Genomic DNA, 18,917 nt, shown 5'->3' on the forward strand with positions numbered 1-18,917 from the left:
AACTGAGTACGATCAGACAAGTATGACTTGAACCAGGCTAGAGGAGTATGAGAGAGACCGATTGAGACTAACCTACTAAGTAGAATGGGGTGAGAAATAGTGTCAAAAGCTGCACTCAGATCAACAACAACATTTATTTATATAGCACATTTTCATAAAGGAAGAATAACGTACTGATTGTGAGACTGGCTGGCATAAAAACCTGCAGCCGTGGGAGTCCCCATAATCAATAGTGTCGGTAAAAAGTGTGGAAATGAGAGAAGGGTTTGAGTAAAGGAACAGGTCAGGGAAAGGAAATGAGCAGGGCCCGAGAGAAGAAGATGGATATCTGAGTGATGGGGTGAGGTCCAAGCAAGCGAGGGAGATGAGTAGAGTAGAGTATGCAGGAAGCAGTGGGGATACAAGAGAAAAGTTAAAGCTGAGCAGAGTCGGGTCTGGGGTGAGGTTCAATGATGGAACAGAAGCATGGCGTGCAGGATAGAGAAGAGCCAAAGTCAAAGGTTCTGCTCAGAGACAGAGGTCTTGGTGAAGGGATGATGTCAAAGGAAAGGACTGAAGAGAAATGAGAAATATGCATGAAGGGAGTAAGGATGAGGTACAAGGTGAAGGTCTAGAGGCCAAGTCATTGAGGAAGACAAAGAAAGAGGTAGGGGCTGGAACAGAATATATAGGGTGTTCCAGATCTAATTTTCCAATTTTCATTACACTATAACTTATTAAGTTTATTACATAGAAAATCACCCGAAAAATCCCGGACCATTGAGAAGTGTGTGAACTGACGACATGTAGAATAGTCTTCGCGCCGAAGTGGAATCGTCTCCACATAAATCAAAGTCATCCAGATGATCTGGGTCTGCATAGTTAGATATGGACCACCCTGTATACAGCCATGGCTCTGAATGACCGATGCTAAGGTAACAGTTTTGGTTCATGATGAAACTGTGAAGAGAGGTAATACTGAATCAATGAGGCCAAAATAGAGGATGGGGGTCAGGAACTGAGAGGGAAGTGATTTAGTTAACAGTGGTGAGGTCAAAGTCCAAGGAAAGGGTCAACTTCAGGGTAGAAAGGTCAAGTAAAAGAGTAGAAGTCTGAGGTAAAGGATCATAAACACATGGTCGAGGCAAAACCATCGTCAACATACATTATTTGGACAAAAGTCTGTGGTCTCCTGATTGCCACACCTATATACGCTTGGTGGACATCCCATTCCAAGACCATGGGCATCATTATGGTGTTGGTTATAGCAGCCTCCGCTCCTCTCTGAAGGCATTCTACAGGATGTTGGAGTGTGTCTGTGGAAATTTGTGCCCATTCAGCCAAAAGAACATTTGTGATGCTAAATGAGAAAACCAGGCTCCCAGTTCATCCCAAAGGTGTTCAATAGGTTTGACGTCAGTGCTCTGTTTATGGACCTGGCTTTGTGCACATACTGGAACAGAAAATGGCCTTCCCTAAACTGTTTCCACAAAGCTGGAATCAATCCGTGCACAATCATCTGAAATGGTTTTTGTATGCTGTGGCATTAACAGTACCCTTCATCCGAAGCAGAGGGCCTAACCAAACCCTGAAAGACAACCCCAGGCCATTTGTCATCCTCCACCAAATTTTATACCAGTCAATATTCAGTCTAGAAGGTAGTGTTCTCCTGGCCTCCACCAAAAGCAGATTCATCCATCAGACTGCCAGATAGTGAAGCGTGAGTCATCACTCCAGAGAACACATTGCCACTGCTTCAGAGTCCAATGGCGGCCTGCTTTACACCATTCCAGAGTCAGTTTGGAACTGTTGTGAGTGATGGAACGCTTTGGCACTCGGCGGTCCGACTCTGTGAGCTTCCATGGTATTTCACTTCATGGCTGAGCTGCTGTGCTCCTGGACACTTCCACTTCACAATAATAGCACTTGGACAAAACCCCGAAGAGGAGAAATTTCTCATAGTTGTGGCAAAGGTGGCATATTTTGACAGTGTCATGTTTAAAGTCGCCGAGCTCTTCAGTACGGCCCATTCTGCTGCCAGTGTTTGTCAATGGAGATTGTTGCATGGCTACGTCCCTGATTTTATGCATTTGTTAATGGTGGTTGTGGCTGGAGCAGCTGAGCTCGATAATTTGGAGGGGCATCCACATTTTTTTGGTCTTGTAACTTAAACGGTGAGAGTCTGTAGTGTACAGGGAGGATTTTGGGGTGGAAGGAGGCAAAAGATAAGGTAGGGTCTTAGTAAAGTGGCAGGGCAAAAGTATTACTGGAAGAAGGGGGATGATGGAGGACAGAGATTGAGTCGGTGTAAGGTGATGAGGTCTTCCTGGCCTATCAGACATACTGAGAGATAGAAGGGTCTAAATAAAGGAGCTGGAGGCAAGATTGGAGGGAAGGAAATCTGGACATGGTGAGGACAAAGATAGTGTGGTTGTGCAGACAATAGGCATTGCTTTGGTTTAGGGTTACAGACAAGATGGTGGTCTATGTAACATGTCAAAGTATACATAGAAAAGGGGTTTGCAATTCCAGGTGTGACCAAGTAACAGACCGAGGGCACTAAAAGGAGTGTTTGGGCACTAGCCTGGTGACCCTGTTTAATTGATAAATCAATAATTAAGCAAGCAGGGCCCAGGCCACAAAAGAAAGGTATTTTGGTTCAGCCTTGCACAAAAATGGTCAAGTAAGCGTCTTTCAGTAGGATCAGTGTCATCATCGAGATTTAGATTCAAGTGAACAGCATCTTCTGGGAGACACCCCTTCTTCTTCATTAAGGTACCAAGTAGTGTGGTAGACAGTAGGATTAGGGACTTTCAAAACTCAACTTGATGTTATTGTGGAAGAATTAAGTGTTTTGTTGGTCTGACTGGCCAGTTCTCATCCAGATTGTGCTGATGTTCTAATGTTCTAATTATGGTGTCTGAAATGGAAGGGGAGGGGCCAGCTCTGCCACTTTGGGCGGAGTCAGGCAATCTTGGAGGCCATCTTGTTGGAGCTATGGTGAGAAGTGAAGATACAGTTATCCTGGTATTGCTTACCTCGTCGATGCCAGGAAGGTGGCATCCAGGGGCACACGCGTGACAAAGGATAGGATCAGAAGCAGAAAGAGTCTGAGTTTAGATGAACATTACAGAGGGAAGTCAAGATAAAGTAGCATAGGTCAAAGATGGCAAGCTGATCCTGGCAAAAAAAGAAACAGACCTATAGAGTGCATGTCGAGAGTGTATAGAGAAGGATTTTAGTGCAAAGTGGCTAAAGAGTCACAATCAGATACAAAAAGTAAAAGTACAATCCAGAGACACAGTGCAGGGCATCCTGAGCTCTGAGCAGAAGCAGAGATGAATTAGGAAGACCGTTTACATTCTTGGCTCAATTATGACTAGCAGTTGATTAGAAGAATGTTCTTTTGCTGGTCTAAATTTTGATCTCCATTCTTCTTCCAGACACATTGGATCCAAGCAAGCCCCCGCCTCGTCTTCCAAAGGTAACTAACTGTCCTCTCTGTCTCTTCTTTGTGATGCACTGCAGATGGGCTGAGGAGATTTTTCTCTTCTGTTTCCCAGATAAGTTATGCCATATGGTACTGTTACTAGCACTGTTGGCATGAAAATGGCATTGGATGATCAATAAATGCGGAAAACCAGATGTGTCTGTTCCACAAAATAAGACAAAAATAACCCATATTCAGTTGCACCACCAAGTTTACACACAAATTGTTAGGAGCGGTGGAGTCCCAGCCTGGTTAGCGTATCATGTTTAAAGGTCCACCTCAAATGAAAAACATCATCTGTGACACGTATTAAAGGCTTATCCTGCTTAAAAACTTAAAGCACACACAGAGAAGGAGGTCTAAATAGCAAATGAAAAAGACTAACCTGACCTTCCAGAATCACTTCTGAGCAGCTACAAAGTAATTTGGGCTCACTGAAGTGGAGGACCTTAGATTAACCCAGCAGAGTGAAAGTGACTGAGGTGGTCTCAATAAAGTAGGCGTTATTAATTGCTCCCAATTGAGTTTCTGCATGATTTTCAAGAATATTGAATTTGAGAACTGATTCCAGTATATATCTGGACTGGTTTCAGAAGTTGGGTATATTTAAACATTGTAACCATAAGGCGGCACGCCACTGAGGCCCAAATCCACAGGCACAATAACTCCCCAAACTGACTTATGCTCCAATGAAGGGTTTTATTGAGCCCCAACACCTTCATTACATGAATAATAACAAAAAGCACACCAAGCACAATCCTCCTGCTCTTTCCTCCAAGAGTGTAGCCCACCGCCTCCCGACTCTGACTCGACCCTGTGTGGCAGCGGACTTCCTGTTATGCTGGACCAGGGAATGCTTCTGGTGCCATTCTGTCTCCTCTAGGGAGCACTTCTGGGCTATAGACAAAGTAGGGTGGTCCTCCCACGTCAGCACCCTCTACAATTCAGGAAAAACAGGATGCTTTGATGTCCTGCCTCCTTAAGTGTTAAATTTATCCTGTTTGTTTGAGCAGAATATTTGTTTTAATGTGATACAATTTGGGAAGAAAAGGCATTTTGATGTTCACTGTCCTTTTACGATTAAGTTCATTTTTGTTTGTGTGAACAAAAAAATAAAACAAAATATAAAATGTAAAATATAAAATCCACGACACTACACAAGGAAAGAAAGAAAGAAAGAAAGAAAGAAAGAAAGAAAGAAAAAGGTCTTGGAAAAGTATTTGAGCAATAAATCATTTGTTTTCTGCAGTACATGTGGATAAAAGATAGAATTCCTGAAGTAAATGCCGTATGATGCATTTCTTAAATGTTTCTTTGCATGGTAGAGGTTCTCATCTGTTTTTGAAATGGACATAGAAAATGATGTCGGTATAATGGACCATTCAAATAATTCCTAATAAAGATAGTTTTGGAAAATCAATGCATTTTGATGATTATATATTTTTCTCAGAAATGTGAAGCAAAATGATACCTTTTATTGGCTAAAATGATTACAATATGCAAGCTATGCTACTCGGGCCCCTTCTTCAGGCAGATGTAATCAATCACATCTTGCCTGAGGCTGCGGTGGGCTGGCGCCCTGCCCGGGGTTTGTTTCCTGCCTTGCGCCCTGTGTTGGCTGGGATTGGCTCCAGCAGACCCCCATGACCCTGTAGTTAGGATACAGAGGGTTGGATAATAGATGGATGGATGGACATCTTTCCTGAAGAAGGGCCCACGAAAGCTTGTCTATTGTAATCTTTTTAGTTAGCCAATAAAAGCTGTCATTGTGCTTGACTACTCACCACATTCATAATGGCTAACACGGTACAACACCCTACTACTACAGAAATGTGAGAATTGAACTTTTTCAGTATATTGTCAAAAGCAAACAGTACAAACGAGTGAAATGTGAAATGCCTGCAGCTAACGGGTTGCTTTTTCCATCTCCGGTGGTCACTGTGGAGAGTAATGCAGGAATTTCATTTAGTGAACGCTGTTGGTTATCCCCGTTTAATTATTTTAGTCCAAAATAAAAATAAACACTCAATGGCGTACGAAAATCAAAACTAATAACAATCAGCAGAATGTTGCACTTGTGGCCTCGAGTCTTGAGAGTCCGTGGAGCTCAGCCTGCTGGTCGCTCTGGTCATCATCGACTGGTGTGCCCGAGTTTAATCGAGGGGGCGGAGTCAGTAACCCTCATTGGGCGCCTTCCCTGGACTGTAGAAGGAGATGACCTAGTTAATGCTAGCGCCCCCTCTCATACCTCAGATGAGCCCATGAGGTGATCCTCCGACTTGTATGTGTGATAGCGCTTACAAAAACAACAAAAATATTATTAGCTTTAAGTTTTGTACCTTGTGATGAATTTCCTGCTACTTTTGAAGAACTCGTGAATACTTTTTAAACATGAAATATGGCATACCACAACAGGAGACAAGAAGGGTTTAAGGGTTGTAAAGGACTTTCTTTGGGAATACTGGTCCCTAAAGCCTTGTTCACAATCCGTGTTTTTTACTACACCTCTGTAAAGCATGAAATTTGTATGAAATACCAATAAAGTGAATTCTCGCTCACATCGCTGTGGAGAAGTGTGGTGCGTTTGTAACATGCTGCATGTTGTTCGCTGGACAATTCAATACCCAGAAACTCCCAAGTGCCAAACATTACGTTTGACTGCCAACTCAGTTACATGCAAGTCATTTCACTTAAATGATTTCTAAATAAACATTTCCACTAAATAAAACTAACCTCTGGGGGCTGCGTGTTTGTCACTACACACATCTTTATTTTTTACCCCAAGCATCTCTCTGTGTGCTTTTGTTGTGCTATGGGCTGGTAACTGATCTTCTTCTAAAACATATGATTTTGTGAACTGTTCTCTTTCTAAGCTGATCCCAGACAGGCACAGTACTTAACATTTTCTAAAAATGATGTAATATCTATGAAGTTTCTTAAATATTTCCCAAAAAAATAAAGCATATCTATATTCAAATGAATCCAAAGTAACTAAACTAATCCCCGAGGATGAGATTCTAATACTGCAGTCAGTAAGTAGATGATCCAAATACAGAAGAGTTCCTGAACTGGTCCCAGTATGATTGATTTTCTAAATGGGCCTATAAATATGTAGCATCTGAACTAATTCTAGTAAGTTTTTTAACCCGTCCAACTATGAAATATATAAAATATCCAAGATATGACAGAGATTACTGTACATCCATTAGGGTAGAGGTAGAGTAACTCCATTTCCAGTAAGGCTGGGCTTCACTAAATTGCTCCCAGTACGTTGGCTTTTCTGAACTGGTCCTAGGAAGGTGGAATGTTTAGTCAGGTTTTGTATCATGGAATGGCCAATCATTTCTAAATTAAGATGGAATTTTTTACATTTTCCAAATTTAATAGATTATCCATATTTCCATAAAGCTAAAGTTTTTCCCAGTCTTTATCATTACCAGTATAATGGAGTTTCTGAACCAGTTTAAGTGAAATGTAAATGTTGAATATGGGCAGCAGTGATGACGGAAACAGGCCAAGTTTCAATTCATATTCAATTTTGCGAAACTGACACTAAAACGTGTTTTTCTGGCAATTTCATAATTGTGAAATGTGAAGCTCATTAGAATCGTTTTTTGAGAGTTTTAAAGATATTTTTGAGCTCAGAACATGAACATCTTCTCTCTAAGGGTACAATCACACTTCTGTGTTTATGTGTCCTTTTTTCTGCCGCACACCTGTCAAGTCAATACTACTGATCGCTCTCGTTCACCTCACCTTGGAAATTCTGCAAATTCTCTATGCAAACACACACTATAAGGTGCTATTTGTGTGCATTGCTGCGTTTTCTCTGCAGGAAACGCTTCACCTTATAACTTTTCTGTTTCTTGATCCTATGGATGAAAGTTTGCAGAGCTTTAAGCTTCTTTTCTGTCTGTGATGCATCTTTAGGATGGTGATTGCCAAGATTGTGATCATAATTGGCAAAGTGAGCATCCTCTCACCAGTACAAACACAACACATGTCAGATGGCTGACACATGACAGTAAATGAGCCCAGTGATTTTTGTTTTCACCAGAGATCTTTACTTAAATAGTAAATGACAGGCAGGTATAAACAGAATTCATGCTTCAAGACAAGAACTAAATACCATTCTTCTTGTATCAGTGGCAAAATTTTTACAGGAAGCGAAACGCCATTTTTGGAGGGGTTTCTTTTTTCCGAAGTGAAACATTAAGTTTTTGATGTGAAATCAATTTTGTGCAAATGAAAATTACTGATTGTCAGAAATCTGAAGCATGAGAACTTATTCCAGAAAGGTGAAGTTTCTTAACCAGCTTGAGTAGAATCCATTCCTAGAGAAGAGAGCTTCTTAACCTGCAACAATGTAATGTAAGATCTGTGCCAGCATGTAAGGATTTTGGTCCCTAACATGATCCTATTGAGTCAAAGTTTCTGAAATGGCTCCAGTAAAATGAGATATCCATATTCCCATTAAAGTAGACATTCATAACTATGAAATACTGTATATGAACTGACCTGAGCAGCTAACATCTCAGTAAGGTAAAGTTTCTCTTCCCTTCCCAGTTAAAAGGAATATCAGAACTGGTCTAGTAACGAATTGTTTTCTTCTCTCTTTCAGAACACAAGACCTTTTTCACCTTTAGCTTCTAAGGGCAGAATCACTGACTCCAGCATGAGGCCAGGTAAGCCCAACTGTGAGGTGACCCTGCTCTTCTCCAAAGCAAACAGCCTTCAGACCACAACTTCCTACCCTCCTCAGCCATCTCTACTTCCTGGCACAAGTGACTCCTCCACTTTTACTTTGTATTTCAGCTCCAAAGAACCTGCCGGAAGAAAACCTTTCTGAATCTGATGAAGGTAAGTTGGAAAAGAGAAGATGAAGGAAGTAGAGGACAAGGAGCAGGAGGAGAAGGGACAGCCAGGGGTGGGCACTTTATGCATACTGAAGACATACTAGTCTTCTGCTTATCTGCTTTTCACAGATGTCTACCTCATCCCCTCTGAAGATCAGGTAAGTCTGTATTACACCCGGAGTTTTCCAGGATGTCCAGGTTCATGGCCACAGTTTAAGAATTAATTGAGGGACAGCTATTGTTGGTTTCCATGCATGTTACCAGTTTTTTCTTTGTTTCATTGTATTTTAATAAATCTGGGTCTCTATGGTCATTTGTAAAATTTAAACTTGCATAAGTTACTTGCATTTTAACTGAGAATTTGTCCCAGCATTCTGTGCCTGCACTCAGTAAAGTGAACGCTATACAAAAATAAACTCAAGTGAATTAAATTGAATCAGTTAGATCTGAGGAATGTATTTAGACGCTTGACTACCATAGCCAGAATGAGCCCACTGGGGTTCTCACTTAGCTCTTCTCTATTTCAGACTGAAGAAGCAGATTGGAGTCAGCCTGTGGCAGGTTGGTAGCCCCATGTATGTCTGTTCATTCATTTATTCTGCTGTGCAGGGTTCAACTCTACGAGGCAGCAAGGGAGCACAGCGGTTAGCACTGCTGCCTCATGTACCCAGTAACATAAATTTGAATCCCATCCTCACTCATTGTCTTTATGGACTTCTCACAGTCCTCCCACCTCCAAATGGACTGTCCTCTGAGCACCCTGGTTATCCTCTCATGTTTTGAAAGATGTACAGATTGGACTGATCAGCACTGAGTGAGGAGCAAAATAAAACTGAATTCACAGCAAAATTCAGTGTTTTGATTTGCAAAAAAAAAATAAATAAATAAAATAAATTGTGTTTCATTTCCAAGTAATCTTTTTGTTCCTGTCTGGAACTGTTTCCATGCATGTACAGTGCATCCGGAAAGTATTCACAGTGCATCACTTTTTCCACATTTTGTTATGTTACAGCCTTATTCCAAAATGGATTAAATTCATTTTTTTCCTCAGAATTCTACACACAACACCCCATAATGACAACATGAAAAAAGTTTACTTGAGGTTTTTGCAAATTTATTAAAAATAAAAAAAACTGAGAAAGCACATGTACATAAGTATTCACAGCCTTTGCCATGAAACTCCAAATTGAGCTCAGGTGCCTCCTGTTTCCCCTGATCATCCTTGAGATGTTTCTGCAGCTTAATTGGAGTCCACCTGTGGTAAATTTAGTTGATTGGACATGATTTGGAAAGGCACACACCTGTCTATAGAAGGTCCCACAGTTGACAGTTCATGTCAGAGCACAAACCAAGCATGAAGTCAAAGGAATTGTCTGTAGACCTCCGAGACAAGATTGTCTTGAGGCACAAATCTGGGGAAGGTTACAGAAAGATTTCTGCTGCTTTGAAGGTCCCAATGAGCACAGTGGCCTCCATCATCCGTAAGTGGAAGAAGTTCAAAACCACCAAGACTCTTCCTAGAGCTGGCCGGCCATCTAAACTGAGCGATCAGGGGAGAAGGGCCTTAGTCAGGGAGGTGACCAAGAACCCGATGGTGACTCTGTCAGAGCTCCAGAGGTCCTCTGTGGAGAGAGGAGAACCTTCCAGAAGGACAACCATCTCTGCAGCAATCCACCAATCAGGCCTGTATGGCAGAGTGGCCAGACTGAAGACATTCCTTAGTAAAAGGCACATGGCAGCCCGCCTGGAGTTTGCCAAAAGGCACCTGAAGGACTCTCAGACCATGAGAAACAATTTTCTGGTCTGATGAGACAAAGATTGAACTCTTTGGTGTGAATGCCAGGCGTCACGTTTGGAAGAAAACCAGGCACCGCTCATCACCAGGCCAATACCATCCCTACAGTGAAGCATGGTGGTGGCAGCATCATACTGTGGAGATGTTTTTCAGTGGCAGGAACTGGGAGACTAGTCAGGATAAAGGGAAGGATTACTGCAGCAATGTACAGAGACATCCTGAATGAAAACCTGCTCCAGAGCGCTCTTAACCTCAGACTGGGGCGACGGTTCATCTTTCAGCAGGACAACGACCCTAAGCACACAGCCAAGATATCAAAGGAGTGGCTTCAGGACAACTCTGTGAATGTCATTGAGTGGCCCAGCCAGAGCCCAGACTTGAATCCGATTGAACATCTCTGGAGAGATCTTAAAATGGCTGTGCACCGACGCTTCCCATCCAACCTGATGGAGCTTGAGAGGTGCTGCAAAGAGGAATGGGAGAAACTGGCCAAGGATAGGTGTTCCAAGCTTGTGGCATCATATTCAAAAAGACTTGAGGCTGTAATTGCTGCCAAAGGTGCATCGACAAAGTATTGAGCAAAGGCTGTGAATACTTATGTACATGTGATTTCTCAGTTATTTTATTTTTAATAAATTTGCAAAAACCTCAAGTAAACTTTTTTCACGTTGTCATTATGGGGTGTTGTGTGTAGAATTCTGAGGAAAAAAATGAATTTAATCCATTTTGGAATAAGGCTGTAACATAACAAAATGTGGAAAAAGTGATGCGCTGTGAATACTTTCTGGATGCACTGTATCTACATAATTCCCTTTAGGGATTATTACACTATGCCATCATCATCATCATACCATTTTATTTTTAAATAGGGATCTCTAGTGAAAAAAAAGAAATAAATCACAGGAAGTGTGCTTATCCCCAACTAGGCTAAGTTGCTAGGTAACAGATTGGGAGGGGCGGAGAAGAAAGGGAGGCGGGGTTTAGAAGCCAGCGACTTTCCAGTTACTGAGTTTTTCTGTGGAGAAAGCACAGCAATGTGCACGATGGTACGTTTTGATGTGTCTTCATACTGAAAATACTCAGCTGGTCCCATTTTTTAAACAAGTGTTGCATTCCTCTGCTGGACTATGAACAAGAGACATTAGCAGTACTGAATTTACCAATGTTTTATGGATTATATACATTAAGCATCTGCAGAAAAGAACATGGAAGTGTGGACAAGGCTTTAGGAATTCCTTGTTTTCCACCCCAATTAAACCCTTAAAACCTTCACATGACTCTTTCAAGTGAATTTTTCATTTCGCAATTCCAAAATCTGCTGTGAAACAAATTTTAGTGTCACTTTTTCTATGCTTTATGCAAATCGAAACTCATCACCATTGGCCACTGTAACTTGTCCCGAGGGTGGATACGGCAGGACTTGCTCCCTGTGTTGTGTTGCCAGGATAGGCCTCATGTTAAATTACGCATGTCTGCGAATGTAGATGAGAATAAACATGTTTTCTTTGATTGTCGTATCTTCTATCGCCCCCTGCAGCCTATCCACCGATTGTACACAGAGCCCATAAACCTCCAATGCCTTCTGCCGTCCCGATACTCCCAATCAAGAGCAGCTCTTTGTGAGTATCCACTTTGATCCCTTGTTACTGTTACTGTAAAGCACTTCATTGTATTGCTGGCTATGTGAATTAAACACTAATTGCCCAAGCTGCCATTTGCCACCTCCTTCTGGGCAGATGTTGGTTGCTTCTTTAATGAATGTTGTGCCCTCTAATCATATATGATTTTATGTGCTCCACAGAGTGAAGCCACCACTGCCAAGAATGAAGTCGACCGTAAGTGCCCCTCAAACCCCCCTTGAAACAACACCCAGATGTGCCACAAGTCATGCTTAGAAAACTCTTCTTTTTATATCTTGCAGGATGTCAGTTCTTCTCCTCCAGGTATGGCATGTCTACCTATAAATGATTTGGAGGTCAGTGATTTTACCCCAACACCAGGAACAGGATGTCCTCTTATAGTCTGTGGCAAGACAGATCAGTGTGGTGTGGGTCTTGAATGGTCTTCTGGCAAGAGCGCTACATAACAATGTATTTCATTGAAGCAGTTCTGTACATGTACTGTGTGTATTCAGATGATGCACCTAGTGGCTTGGCACAATAAGAACTATAGTCTCAAAGTATGGTCCATTGACTAAAAAGGTGCTGGGTGGTCCATAAGAAGGTGCCAGATGGTCCATGGGCTGACCAAGTCATCTTTCATACAAGAACTTCCTAGGTGATACAGTCACATCAAAACTAGTCTAAGACACCAGCCATATAGAAGCCTGCATGACATTAAAGCAGATGATAACATCTTTAACATCTGTGCTACTCCATCCCCTACTGATCCTGTATGGTTGTTGTGATTGCTCCCTTTTCTTCTCTCTTTCAACATTTCTTCAAACTCAAAGTCTCTCTGTCTCCAATCTAGACTAACCATTTACTACATGGGACTCATCTTTTAAACCCCCCTCAAGAGCCAACACCAAGCATCAACAACCCCTCATTTCACCTTCAAGGCTTTATTATGGACCATTAGCTAAAAATCTGGGATTTTGAAATGTGAACCCAGCGATGTGTAAATTGTAGTCTTGTAATGCAGACTTTCCTTCCAGGTCGAGCACTTGGCATGCAAGAGTTTGAAAGAGTAGGGTGTATCCCGATGTAAACTGTCCACCACGGCCTGGACATTCTGGCCCCCTAATCGTCCACAGTCTCTAATTAGCTATCCCTCTATAAATCCTTCACCACCTAACAACTAATGCGTGGTGAGCGTACTGCGCAAAAATGGCTGCCATCACATCATCCACTAGTGGTGAATGAAGTGGCTCCCCACTCACTATGTAAAAACACTTTAAGTACCTTGAAAAGCACTATATAAATGTAATGAATTATTATTATTATTATTATTATTATTATTATTTTTCAGTGTTTGTTTCCTCTCACATGATGTCTTTGCAGTTTTAGCTGGTACTGTAAATCCAGACTACAACAAGAAGCCAAAGTGATTTACCGTAACGCCTTTCTAAGGATGTGTGCAGTCCCCATAAGTGGGATCTTTTGCACTTCACTAGCTGATGGATGGCCTAGGAGCATCTTCAAGTTTTCATCATGATCCTTCTTTAATGTACAGTTAGGTCCATAAATATTTGGACAGAGACAACTTCTTTCTAATTTTGGTTCTGTACATTACCACAATAAATTTTAAATGAAACAACTCAGATGCAGTTGAAGTGCTGACTTTCGGCTTTAATTCAGTGGGTTGAACTAAAAGATTGCATAAAAATGTGAGGCAGCTAAAGTATTTTTTGAACACAATTACTTCATTTCAGGGGTTCAAAAGTAATTGGACAAATTAAATAACTGGAAATAAAATGTTCATTTCTAATACTTGGTTGAAAACCCTTTACTTGCAATGACAGCCTGAAGTCTTGAACTCAAGGACATCACCAGATGCTGGGTTTCCTCCTTTTTAATGCTCTGCCAGGCCTTTACTGCAGCGGCTTTACTTTCAGTTGCTGTTTGTTTGTGGGCCTTTCTGTCCGAAGTTTAGTCTTCAACAAGTGAAATGCCTGCTCAGTTGGGTTAAGATCAGGTGACTGACTTGGCCATTCAAGAATTTTCCACTTCTTTGCTTTAATAAACTCCTGGGTTGCTTTGGCTGTATGTTTTGGGTCGTTGTCCATCTGTATCATGAAACGCCGCTCAATCAATGTGACTGCATTTAGCTGGATTTGAGCAGACAGTACGTCTCTGAACACCTCAGAATACATTCGGCTGCTTCTGTCCTGTGTCACATCATGAATGAACACTAGTGTCCCAGTGCCACTGGCAGCCATGCACGCCCAAGCCATCACACTGCCTGACTCCACCGTGTTTTACAGATGATGTGGTATGCTCTGGATAATGAGCTGTTCCACGCCTTCTCCATACTTTTTTCTTGCCATCATTCTGGTCGAGGTTGATCTTGGTCTCATCTGTCCAAAGAATGTTTTTCCAGAACTGTGCTGGCTTTTTTAGATGTTCTTTAGCAAAGTCCAATCTAGCCTTTCTATTCTTGAGGCTTATGAGTGGCTTGCACCTTGCAGTGCACCCTCTGTATTTACTTTCCTGCAGTCTTCTCTTTATGGTAGACTTGGATATCGATACGCCAACCCCCTGGAGAGTGTTGTTCACTTGGTTGGCTGTTGTGAAGGGGTTTCTCTTCACCATCAAAATGATTCTGCGATCATCCACCACTGTTGTTTTCCGTGGACGTCCAGGTCTTTTTGCGTTGCTGAGTTCACCAGTGCTTGCTTTCTTTCTCAGGATGTACCAAACTGTAGATTTTGCCACTCGTAATATTGTAGCAATTTCTCAGATGGGTTTTTTCTGTTTTCGCAGCTTAAGGATGGCTTCTTTCACCTGCATGGAGAGCTCCTTTGACCGCATGTTGTCTGTTCACAGCAAAATCTTCCACATGCAAGCACCACACCTCAAATCAACTCCAGGTCTTTTATCTGCTTAACTGATATGACATAACGACGGACTTGAACACACCTGCCCATGAAATAGCCTTTGAGTCAATTGTCCAATTACGTTTGAGCTCCTGAAACGAAGGGATTGTGTTCAAACAATGCTTTAGTTGCCTCACATTTTTATACAATCGTTTTGTTCAACCCACTGAATTAAAGCTGAAAGTCTGCACTTCAACTGCATCGGAGTTGTTTCATTTAAAATTCATTGTGGTAATGTACAGAACCAAAATTAGAAGAAAGTTGTCTCTGTCCAAATATTTATGGACCCAACTGAACCTAATGTTCCAACTATAACTGGCACAGTTCTAGTTTTACAGCTCCACATCCTGCTAATCTCAATTCCCAAATCCTCGTATTTACTGATCTTCTCTTTTAACATGATGTTCAAGTCGTCTGGGATGGCTATATCGATCAGCAGGCAGGTTCTCTCTTTCTTATTCTGCAGCACAATATCAGGACGATTCGCTAGGATTGTTCTGTCTGTTGTAATTGGAGCATCCCACATGATGGTGATATCTTTGATGTTCACAACCTTTTCTGGCTGGTGTTTGAAATGGCACTTATACCTTTAGATTCTTGCACATAGTCCAGTGTACATAACTGTCTACTTTATTGTGTCTGTAGTGTTGTATAGCCTGCAACAATATGACTAATATGCTCTTCTGCCTTGTTTCATAGTCTACATTTAGTATCTACTGGCTGTTTTAAGATGTTCTTCTGGTGGTACCTGGTGTTAAGTGCCTGGTCCTGTGCTGCCATAATTTAGCTTTCTGTTTCTCCTTTTAGACCGGATCTGCGAAGCCATTGCATAGACACCTGCTTATCGGCAAATGATCTTTCCAATCCTCGAGGAGTTTCCATGTAGTGCTTTGCTCTTCAGCAGTTCTATTTTATCTTTACAGTTGTTGTGTTTTAGCTGAAGTTCCATATTCTGAGCTTCGGTCTCTTGCCTCATGTATTTCGCTTTGATTTTTTCGGCTTCTTTTTGGAGAGAATATTTACCTTTGCCAGTATCATAACTTCTAACTGGCCTATTAAACTTGTCTTTACTGAGCTTAATGTAGCCACTTAGACTGACGATGGATGATTCATAGGCAGACTTTAGTTCAATAAGTCCTTTACCACCGTCTCGTCTCTTGATGTAAAGCCTTTCGACGTCAGCATTCGGGTAATGGATACCTCCAATAGTCAAGAGTTTTCTTGTTTTTTTATTCATCTTCTCAATATCTGTTCTTAGCCAGTCAACTAAACCAGATCTATATGATACAACAGCTAGGGGGTTGATAGCTGTGACTTTGTTTTTAGCACTTAACTTAGTCTTGAGAATCTGACAGATTCGACGTAAGTATTCTTTCCTGATTCTCCCTTTCATCTGAGTGTTATCAGTACCATCACTTTCTTCTACACCATGGTACTTATACGTCTCACCCATTTCTATATTTCTAATAGCTGTCTGGTGATTCAGCTGGATATTTTGACTTTTGATTGGCTTACCATATTTATTATTATTATTATTATTATTATTCAGTGTCTGTTTCCTCTCACATGATGTCTTTGCGGTGTGTGCTACCCAGAACTGAAAGGTGAGAAGTAGAGACCTGCAGGTAAAACCAACAGAAAGGAGCCAAAATGGCAGCTCATAGAATAGCTGTAGTACAAGAATTAGCTTGAAACATAGAAAGAGAGCAGGAAGCAATACAAGTTTGACTGAGTTCTCTTTGTGTCGTCTTTCTTAGAGACCCTTCCAAAGTCATAAAAGCAGGAGTTATCCCAGCACTTAAATTAAGGAGATGCTTTCCAATAAATGGCCACGTTTTAGGCTTACAAACTCACAATTTAACTTTAGGTGCCAACTCGTCTTCATTTTTTCACCTCGGCTTGTCGCAGTGTTCTTCACACGAGCACATATAGAAGAAAGAATGTAACAATTTTAATAAGGAATTTTGTGGTAATAGATGGCTGTTGACCATAGGTGGTCCTCCAAATTTTGATATTGTGATCCTCGGTCCAGAACACTTTGAAGGGGACTGCTCATGCTCATACCAAGCCTTGTTTCTGGTAGTTTAGTTCTCTGAGTGTTTAAAGTATAAATGTTCATACACTGCCATCGTTTCTTAAAAATGTTTAAACTGTCGTGACCTCTCACCGTATCACACTTAAATGCACCCCTACTACCTACCCCATTGTCTCCTTCACTAAGCCTTCTTCCTTTTCACACAAATTAAACAACCTCTGCCATCCAGCATGTGCCCACCCCCTAACTTGTCCTGTCTTCTTTCTGCTTGTCAAGGTAAACCCCAATATCACCCAAATAAGCTCATCAGCTCACAGAGTGAATGCCTCTGGTCAGCTTCTGCCGATTTGCCTACATTGTAAATATAACATTACTGCCCCCCGGTGGCCTCAGTTGTTAAACGCCAATCCCACCCTCCCTGTATATTCTTGTTCCTCTACTGTCATGTAATGATCTCCTGTGGTTATTACCTGCTATACAAGAATAATCTGAACTGAATAACTATCTTCATACTGATATTAAAATTTCACATTATGGTCTTCAATGAGTTTGGAGCTTTCTTCACCTCACCACCAGCCTATTAAATTGCCATCCATAATAAGGTGATGACCCACAATTCCATGTTACAATATAAAAGACACCACTTATTATGATGGGACACATACTAGGAAGGTGTGATGATGGCAGACACAACTTCCATACAGTAGGAGCAATAAGATGACAGTTGGTGACTTCACCAGAGCATGGGTCAGTATTCTCCAGCTTATGTGATTCATTTTATTCATCTTCTTCAACACAGATCATGAACAGGGAAGAAGATCCTCCTGGCCAGTGAAACCAGCACCCCCTCCGCCACAGGTCAAGCCTGTAAAACTTGTCCTGCCCAGGTAGCGCATCTTCTTCTACGCAGAGTCACATCAAGCACAGAGTGATGCCGCTGAGCTTTTCTAAATGCATCTTTCTCTTTTACTTTCTCATTTTAGCCCTGTTTCTCCAAAGCACCCTATAGGCAAAGGAGGTAAGACATCACGGAATGAGATGCCAGTGCAGACACAGTTCAGTGAACCAAACACCATGTCTGTTTCTAGGATTCTCAAGATGGTCTTCACCACATATTCTCTCCACTAACTGAATGTCCCGGTTCTTCTCTGCAGCTTTTCAGCAACAGTCTGAGGTGAAAGCTTCCACTGCACAACAAGTAACCCGAGAAGACCTCTGCCACCAGCTTAAGAATTTCTTCCAAACCCCAAACACTCAGGAATTTGGGCTGCAGGGCAGGGAGTGGTTTGCAGGCAACTGTGATCGGAAGACGGCTGAGGCAGCACTAACCCGTGTCAACAAGGTGGGTTTGTAGCTTCATGCTGCCTTTCGGTTCAGGCCCCCTCCACTGAGTCAGAGCCTTAACATGGCGGAGTGGTTTGCATGATCAATGATCCCCTGAGCGATGCCGGCGGGAGTCGTGTACTGCTAGAAGGGCCACCCATGGTGGCAATGTCAGAGGAGAGCTCCTGACTCAACCTCCCACACCCCGTCCCACTAAGGGTCCATCCAAAGAGGTGCAACTTCCTGCTGTGCCTCGTCATTTTGCACTTGGCTTGCCATGTGGATTCCCAATTGAGGATTGCGTACCCTCACTACCACCGATATCAAGAACTCCTTTGCGCAGGTTCTTCCTTCCATCTATCTTCATCATTCTTTATCCTGCATCAAAGTCCTACAGCAATGAGCAATAGATGAAGAGAACTACCATAGGGTGATAGTGTATGTTCTTAGTATGGAACCCACACATATGGCAGGATTGGTGTGATGGCCGTTCAGAGGCACACCCAGGACAAGTGCCTTGTCCGTGTCCTGCCAATGTGACTAGGCAGACTTTTTCAAGGATACCCCTGAATGGGAGGAGACAAAAAAAGGTGTCCTTAACCAAGTTTGTTCCCTACAAATTTGTTGTAGTGGGATCTACCACTCTTCTGTACACAGACACAGTAGACAGGCAGGGTCGGGGCCAGGTCGGTGGCCAAGTAATACTGTTCCCTGCATTTATAATGTTCCTTGAATCACCCATCAACGACAGGCGCTTATAATGCGACCACGGTGCTCCGCTGCAGCACTGTGAGCCTGAAGTTGCCCCCACAACAGACAAGCAGTCTTCCACAGACGCGCCAGTCGTGCTTCAGGATGCTCTTTGGCATGTTGTCTCGTTAGGGGGTCCCAAAAACATTCAC

At 42.2% G+C, this 18,917-nt stretch overlaps 1 protein-coding gene across 2 annotated transcripts in view; it reads left to right on the top strand.

The window, feature by feature from the left end:
- si:dkeyp-117b11.1 (SH2 domain-containing protein 6) overlaps window positions 1-18,917 on the top strand; it is an 89,572-nt gene that overhangs the window by 43,364 nt on the left and 27,291 nt on the right. For both annotated transcript variants that reach the window (XM_039768324.1, XM_039768325.1), the window contains 11 exons: window positions 3,423-3,463; window positions 8,091-8,154; window positions 8,285-8,329; window positions 8,455-8,483; window positions 8,853-8,886; window positions 11,658-11,739; window positions 11,922-11,955; window positions 12,042-12,063; window positions 17,492-17,579; window positions 17,676-17,710; window positions 17,847-18,034. In XM_039768324.1, the coding sequence (XP_039624258.1) occupies window positions 3,423-3,463; window positions 8,091-8,154; window positions 8,285-8,329; window positions 8,455-8,483; window positions 8,853-8,886; window positions 11,658-11,739; window positions 11,922-11,955; window positions 12,042-12,063; window positions 17,492-17,579; window positions 17,676-17,710; window positions 17,847-18,034 (662 nt within the window). The remainder of the gene's footprint in view (window positions 1-3,422; window positions 3,464-8,090; window positions 8,155-8,284; window positions 8,330-8,454; window positions 8,484-8,852; window positions 8,887-11,657; window positions 11,740-11,921; window positions 11,956-12,041; window positions 12,064-17,491; window positions 17,580-17,675; window positions 17,711-17,846; window positions 18,035-18,917) is intronic.

This window comes from Polypterus senegalus, chromosome 11 (genome assembly GCF_016835505.1).
Source record: "Polypterus senegalus isolate Bchr_013 chromosome 11, ASM1683550v1, whole genome shotgun sequence".
Lineage (NCBI taxonomy): Eukaryota > Metazoa > Chordata > Cladistia > Polypteriformes > Polypteridae > Polypterus > Polypterus senegalus.